Here is an 8500-nt window from a genome sequence, read left to right as displayed (position 1 = left end):
CAAGTAAAAATCAACAGTCTAGATCTAGAACATTATCCCAAGTGGTTGTCTTTGCTATTTCCAATGTTACCAAATATCAATGTATGATATCAGTACGTGTATGTATAAGGCCACTGTAAGGCCGTGTGATATTAATGTACGTAGGGTAGGTTCTAATAGTGAATCAAAAGATATTATTATAATATTATCCAATACATTTATTTGAAGAATCAATTTTCTTATGAATTAAGTTATATTTTTGTAGTCATTGTTTAGTTCATTACAGGAACAAAATATTAATTGTATGTTTTTTATTATTGGTCTAGTTTTAATTTTTGTATGTTTTAATGATATAAAAATACTTTTATAAATATAATAATTGAAGTGAAGCGCTTATTGTGTTTGTATGTATGCGCTTTCCACTTACGTAACTGTGATTTGTGTTGTTCACTATTAAGTTTCATTGTTAATGCATAATATTTTAATATTAAGATCGATGTTTTAGCCTCATTATTATGGTAATGTATTGTTCATTCGATGAATGTTATTTATTGCTATATTAGCACGCGATGTTTTTGTCCAAATATTTTTGCTTGATTTGTAGAAATGAATTAAAATTAAGTATATTTATGACAATATCTTCCTTTGGTGTGATTGTATGAACACACTTGAAACTTTAACTTAAAGGTCTGTCCTAATTGGTACAAGATATATTCTAAAACCATTACTTACCCTACTTGAACAACTTGACAATTTTCATCTGACACTGTAAATTTTTGGGTTGATGAAAGACAGTTGTTTGGCCTTGAAAGTGTCATGATTGGCCTACTTTTCTATTTTAATGGGAAAGTAACCACTGCTGTAAGATAAGATTAAAACGGCCAATCATTGAAAGCCTGCCACATTTTAGCATTTCTACGTGTGTTTTCCGACTTGTCATTGTCAGAAAAAAATTGTCAAGTTAGTAAAAAAAAGGCAAACGCGACATTTTGGTCAGACCTCTACGTTGTCAGTCTCGCAAATTGGTAGCTATAAAGTATTAATACGAACAATAATAATATTAAAGTCATGCTATAAGTAAAGTAGTTACAATTTTGAAATTTACTATTGAAATTGTAAAATCATTTCTGTATCAAATCCTGTAATCGCTAATGAATCTTCAACTACTTAAGGCCCTACCTGACTTGCCAATAAGGAATCGTTGCGTCATCAATACTGCTACCTGATTGGCTAAGATGCGGGGGTGCGCCTCGCCGCGCTTTCATCCAATTAGGAAGCGTTGCTGCTGACTGTAATGTCATTTAGGAAAAGCGCCTAACTCTTGCCTGTGTAAACTTCTTGCTTGTTTATGTATTTGTTTGTATATAGTAGTTGGAGAATCATTCTTCACCATTGTAGTATAGCTCATTAAACTGTCATGAATTGTACTCGAATACAAGAACATTCGGATCGCTTAACATTTGTTCATATAAACGAAATAAATATCTTTGCGAAAGTATTTTGTCTGTTATTTCTCGCTCATATCAAAGCATTTTTCACGTTCGATCATGATTTGAGACCCTTATATAAAGCATGAAGGAAGTATCACAACTCAGTGGTACAGGTCCAATAATCAAGCATCAAGAAACCTTGTGAACATTGTGACATGGGGGATTCTCATTGAAAACAACATAGAAGTATGAAATACTAAATCTGACCCGACTACGGTAAAAAGAACGGTTACGAGTTAGGCAGTATACAAGTATGTTAGTGACATGTGCCCGGATCGGCAACAGCTTTAACTTTTTATCTTAGGGTAGTATGCCATCTATCCAATATCTTGGTCCTATGTCAATAACATCTTACTCTCTCATTAAGCAAAATGTGAGACAAAATACATAATGGATAAAGGAATTGGACAGGTGGAATACAACCCTTACTTCTAAAAAACACCGTATAGTGTTTAAAACGTTTAACTTTATTTGGTCAATCAAATAATATAACGGCTGCCATACCCCGAGATATGTTGACCGACGTAAGAATCACGCCTCCCTCATTTAAATATGAATGTCGTAAGGAACTTAAACCTGTTCTTATTGATGATAGCAACTTGCTTGGGAGATATAAATAAATGCCCACTGCATTCTAAGGATATCTATAACTACAATTCAAATTGTTGTTATCAACATTTGAGATTTTCTGAAATATGGTATTTTCTCAACAATATTTGTTGGATACCCGATAAATCAATTTTTACACTGTCAAATAATTTTGTTACACCATATTACACAACAAATTGCAACTCCCGTTCTCATCTATCCAGTTTTACCATAAGTATTTATTATACTATCAATATCATCGGACCGTTATTTTTAGAACTTTAAAGTAGGTAATGAGTACAGGTACATATGTATATTTAGCCATCATTAAAATTATCTGGACATGACAATTGTTACCAGACCATTGTTAGTCTGTCAATACGGCCATCTGTAGATGACCGGATCGTATACCTAGATCAAGGGGCTATTTTTAAGCTTATATTGGTACTTGTAACGAAAATTATCGGGTTTCTAAGGGAATCCCTAGATTTGCAGGCCTCCATTGGTAACGGTAACCGCTTACCATCAGACGTAAATAATTGTTAGTCACCAGCTTCTTTATAAGCTTCTTTAGAAAGACAGGCCTTAAGGCACTACAATGTGAAATTGGGAATATAATGATAAGAAACATGTTTATGTAAACACGCTTACGAAGTAGGTATGTATCATTTTGTCAATTTAACTCAAAGAGGTGTGTTTATATAAATTTCGCTGTTACAATCTTCTGTTTACCAGCCCAACGTTGTTTTCGAGATTGCTCTAAGTTATCTCAATAAACCGGGCGTATTAGCATACTCGTAGAAATTATATAGCCCGGCTGGTAAACAACTTGGATACTTAGTGTCGTGCGTTGGATCGTGTAGCGCGGGATTTGTTTTTGAAGAAAAATGTCTGAGTTGAAGGTAAGCTTGCTTTTTCATTTAATTAAATACTGTGCGTGTGTAGTATTTAAGCAACGGCGGCCGTTTATCGTTTTTTTTTTATTACCTACCTGATGATGCTCATACCTATACTGGTTATGACGGAAATAGGTTTATTCTAAAATAATACCCTAAAAGAATAAATATATTGTGAAAGTATGTTTTTTAAATGTAAAAATCAAGAATTATGTAAAAAATAAAGTCTAAGAAAAATCGGGCCCTATAGTTTTATATGGCTTGTGATCGCTGGTTTGTCGAACGTCAACCTTTGTCAACCAAACTCACCGCATAATGGGACCGTGTAAAGCTATCTATGTCAGCTGTCACGCATTTTTCTTAGACTACTTTTATTTATTTAATAAAATCAATAATTTTTGTTATTGTTTTGTCAGTATCTGTCAGGCTTCGCCTCTGAGTTCTCATCGGAGGACCCTCGGCGGCCGGGCGCCCTGCCGGCGGGGCGGAACTCCCCGCAGCGCTGCGCTTACGGCCTCTACGCGGAGCAGCTCTCGGGCTCCGCCTTCACCGCGCCGAGGAACGAGAACAGACGCACCTGGTTTTACAGGTAGGCTAACTCGTAGGCTAAAGTTAACAATGTTAAAATAAATAATTATACGATGGATGGCGCTATTCCGTTAAAGCTGAAATCCTAAATCGCACTATCATAGTTTTTCATTTGATTTCACAACGAAGTTAAGTAGTGAAGAAATTGCACTTTTGATGGCGTTATTGAATTGAAACTAAATATTTTGGAATTATTATTGATATTGGAAATTATAAGCTGAGGTTTATACGTTTGTTTTAGGTTTTCCTCGCCTTCCCATCCCATTTACTAACGGAGATTGTATATACAGTTTTAAGTATTGCACATTTGTACCTTCTTATTATTATTATTCAGAGCCCACTGTGTCCCACTGCTGGGCAAAGGCCTCCCCCCTCTTCCACTCCTCTCCGTTTGGTGCTATATCTGGCCAGTCTCTCAAGAAGAAGTCCAAGTTATCTCGCCATCGCCGACCATTCCTATCTCTATTTTCGATTGTACCAATACCCACTTTTAACTTTACTATACGATTTATATTTCAGGATCCGACCATCTGTAGTGCACAAACCCTTCAAGCGTCTAGATGTCGCAAAACATCTCACCCACAACTGGGACGGACAGGAGCCTGACCCTAATCAGGTACCTTTTTCTAAGCCGTTGTAATGATAACATTGCCAGTACCAGTATACATAATCCTACTAGTCAAATTAGTTACTTTTTTAGAACTGTCAAAACGATTTGCTAATATCATAGAAGGTAGCATCCTATAGAAGTGGTATACGCGTGCCTCCGTGAGGGACAAAACATACGCAATGCGACAATACGTTTTATCATGACGTATCACGTTTGATTTCATGCATGGTGTAATAGTACATTGTGCAACATGGGGCGTAAGTAGAATATTGCAAACGAGAGTAAGTTAAATCGCGACGGCTTGCCGGAGCGATTTATAGACTCGAGTTTGCAATATTATTACGCCCCGAGTTACACACAATGTTTTTCATCACACTTGCGATACAAAAATTGAGTATAAAGACAAAAAACTGTTAATTTTGGCACTAGAAACTTCATAACTCCCTAGGGAGAACGCTTTTTCTATAACTCCCGCTAAACCTGCGTGCAATTCCACATTTACTGAGCGAGTGTGATGTAAAATAATTTATTTTATATACAGTTTAATACCTACCCTATTACATAAATGTCATAATAATTATTGATATACCTAACAGTTTTCACGAGTAACATGACTATTACTGTGCAAGCAAGAGGAAGGCGTTAGAGCAGCGAGTGATTTTAAGAAATCATATTGTGGCGTTTTCAACCAAAAGGTACCACATTGTCGGTTGATTTCAAATTGAAGCTATATGCAAATAGCGCCTTATTGACAACCGACAATAAGTATGTAACTACTGTTTTCGTTGAGAATGGCACAATTATAGACTTTTTTATGATGAAATCCAACGGCTCAAGAGCGTTTGTTTTTTAATTTTTTGCCATTTTTATATATATTGACCTTTTTTGCCACTACACAAATGTGGCTTTCAGTGAATTTCTACTCAGAATCACGAGCTCTTTCGATCCTGATGGGATAAAAAAATGTCCCAGAGTTTTTTCCTATTGTGTTACCATTTCCCCATATACTTTGTATGGCGGTAACAAAACGGAAAGTTTGAAAAATGTATGGAAATTTTAGGACACTTTTTTTTTCTCCCATAAGGATGAAAAGGGCTCGCGATCCTGACTAGAAACAGAAAGTATATAGGGTAATAGAGGACGAAAGTCAAAGTAACTTTTGTAGCTGTCAATTTAATTTGCTCCGAGTTCACTAGATAACCCTAGTAGTTCTTTTTTGTGGAGTTACGTCCTTTTGGGTTTGCGTTTTGCGTTTAGAATTCACATGCGTTCACCACGTTACCACAGAATAAATAATAGTACTATCGTACAGAAAGGAAACTTCCTACAAAACCGAAGTTTGACAGCGGTTCAGGGTCGAATCTTGCTATCCCTTTCTAATATATGGCACTATCCCTTTCGGCTATTTAGGGTTGTCAAAATTCAAGTGATTATCTTATCTGTGGTCGTGCACGCAAAAGGAAGTCAAGTGGTGCCAACCCTAATAATTGCTCGGAGCAATGCTGAGCCGAGCGGAGCCGAGTTTGGCCGATCTCAGGAGTTTCGCACCCCTGACGTTACGGTAGCTTTTTACCCAGCCAATTATTGACAATGACTTTTGTCAGATGGCGCTAAGTTTAAGATGTGACCAATTTCATAGATAGTAAAATAAATGATTTGTTAAATTTGACGTTAGGTACCAAGACATTAAGTGTCATTGTCACATTTTGCGAAAATCTCATCGAAATGTGCGTACCTATATAAATTGCAAAAATAACCAAATTATACAGTCTGAAGTTGTAAGAACGCACTGCTACCGGCGGCCCCGAAAGCACGGTTTGCTGTGCTAACTTTATTTAACACCAATTCTAGCAATTAGGTAACTACCGCATACTTGAAGCTCTGTAATCACTCCTATGCATACATATGCTATTGTGCTTGTAAAGCATAGAAAAATACAGGAAACATTCGATACGAGTATTAACAGTGACCCATATCGTCAGTCTGTCCGTCTGTCTGTCTAATGTCTTTCTATAGTTCGTTTTTACCAAGCTTTTATTAGGTCGACCTGTATGTAATTATGTAATGGAATCTAAGGTAACTAATTTAACCAACTTCCAAGGATCGTAGCGTCATGAAAATTGGCAGCTGTATGTAGTTCTGATGACAATACAATAATATGGTACCGTCGAACTGATCTGATGATGGAGACAGGAGGTGGCCATAGGAACTCTGTGATGAAACAACGATGAGTATTAGTTGTCTGTCGTAAGAAAAGTACATTCAGCGATAAAAGCTTGTACCAAAACTGCAATTTTTGCCAAAAAACTTATTTTAGCATTAGAAAGAAGGTCTTGCGGAAGGAAAAGCGATCTTGAAAAAAATGTGCTATATGTGTTTGTGTGTTTCAATGTCTGCCCCAACTAGCAAATCTATGTGCTATAAAAGTTGAGAGCACGTTTTTATTTTCGCTTTTTGGTGCTATAAAAGGTGTAAAAACAGTCGAATAAAAGTCCTGTAAGCGTTTACTCAACGCGAAAAGGCGCACTTATACAGACTAAAAGTGTTATAAAAATCGAGTAAGCGCTGTATACGAAGCAAATCGATGCTGCAAGAGTTGAGTAAAAGTGGATAAAAGCGCTTCTAGTGTTTTAATAGCAACGATAGTGCTTTTATTCGACTATTTGTTCTATAATCATTAGCAATTTACTATTACTCAGTGAAAGTGTTCTATAAAAGCAGCCGCACTGCTTTTTCTCAGCAAAAATGTTTCGTAAAAGTAGCCGAATTGCTTTTACTCGGCATTTTAAATGTGTAAGAGTGCAGTAAATGCTTTTATTCAACTAATATGTGCTAAAAACGATCTCAGGTAAGCGATTATATTACAATTATTTTATTATGTTTGAGGCCTAATCGTCTTCACGTGTCTAATAAAACAAAAAGGTACTTAAGTATTTTTTTACTGCTGTCATCCATGACATTTATTTTTACCGTGATTGTGTACATAAGTTTTTACTGTCTGTAAGTACACGTAATACAGTAAAACCTAGCGCGAAAAATACTTTATTGATAAAACCAAAGGCACTGGTTCATATATATTCATGGGCCGTCTATTTTCTTAAATTTCAATAAAAAAATATTAATTAAAATAAGTAAAAATTTGCTTACACGATCTAGTTTCTCTTATATCTCATTAATTCGACTATAAGTCGAGTAACTGCGTTTACTGATACACTTATAGCACATGATGTCGCCATGTTTATGGATTTATAGTCCGGTGGCCGACTGCATGAAACCCTACCTGATAAAAAAATAGAAAAATCCTACTCTGTAGGGGTAGCTGACTTTTAACAGCTTCAACTGCTCTTGGACGGCCGTGGCTTAACTTGGCAAATTTTGCGCAAGTGGCAAAAAAGTGGTACAAATATTCATCAAAAAACAAAAGTGGTCAGCTACATCCTGTGTTGGCTGGTTCCTGTGTCCGACCGAATTTGTGGTACCAAGTGAGCTACAATTTACCTCATCGAAAAATAGAATGTCACTTGTATGGTAGGATAGCTGCCATTGACTTTTTTTTTAATGCGGACGGACTGCAAAAGCTGCCAGGCTAAGGTGAGACCGACCAAGACATACGTCAACAAATTTAATGTAGGTATTACAATCAGTTTTTTTCATTCTATTTTTCGATGAGGTAAATTGTAGCTGTCACGTTGTACCACAAATTCGGTAGGACACAGGAACCTGCCAACACAGGATGTAGCTGACCACTTTTGTTTTGTTGTCCTCAATTCTATTATACGATGGGGTTTTTTTTGATGAATTTTTGTGCCACTATTATGCCATTTGCGCAAAATTTGCCAAATTAAGCCGCGGCCGACCAAGAGCAGTTGATGCTACTAAAAGTCAGCTACCCCTACAGAGTAGGATTTTTCTATTTTTTTATCAGGTAGGGTTTCATGCAGTTGGCCACCGGACTATATTGAAACGACAACATGGCTGACTTGTGCTGTTAATGTAGTTCAAAACTCTTTAAAAGTACTCTAAGCTGAATACATTTTGAATAAAACCTGTAAATACACTTCAGCTCCTATAACAGCGGTTTGAACCCCATTACCCGAATTATGATATAAGCGCGCTGTTACAGCAGCATTGTTGCCAAATGGTTATTGGATTGCTTTTAATAAGCTTTTATAGCAACAGAGAAGAGAATTGAGTAACAGTTGTATTAAAGCGCCTTATTCAGACAATTAGCAATTCTATAGCTGTTATATGATTTTAATAGAACAATTATGCTGAATAAGAGTGATTTAGTAGCGCTAACTCAGCATTTATTAAAAGGTGGAATAAAAGTGCTAAAAGATAGTGCTATA

At 36.2% G+C, this 8500-nt stretch overlaps 1 protein-coding gene across 1 annotated transcript in view; it reads left to right on the top strand.

Annotated features, from left to right (window-relative positions):
- The first annotated feature begins 2877 nt into the window (after nucleotides 1–2877).
- Nucleotides 2878–8500, top strand: part of LOC134797502 (homogentisate 1,2-dioxygenase) — a 28280-nt gene continuing 22657 nt past the window's right edge. The window contains exons 1-3 of the mRNA XM_063769745.1: nucleotides 2878–2959; nucleotides 3370–3542; nucleotides 4061–4157. Of these exons, the coding sequence (XP_063625815.1) occupies nucleotides 2945–2959; nucleotides 3370–3542; nucleotides 4061–4157 (285 nt within the window). The 5' untranslated portion in view covers nucleotides 2878–2944. The remainder of the gene's footprint in view (nucleotides 2960–3369; nucleotides 3543–4060; nucleotides 4158–8500) is intronic.

The sequence above is a fragment of the Cydia splendana genome, chromosome 15, assembly GCF_910591565.1.
Source record: "Cydia splendana chromosome 15, ilCydSple1.2, whole genome shotgun sequence".
In the NCBI taxonomy this organism is placed as follows: Eukaryota; Metazoa; Arthropoda; class Insecta; order Lepidoptera; family Tortricidae; genus Cydia; species Cydia splendana.
This window is presented reverse-complemented; position numbering and strand designations above follow the sequence as displayed.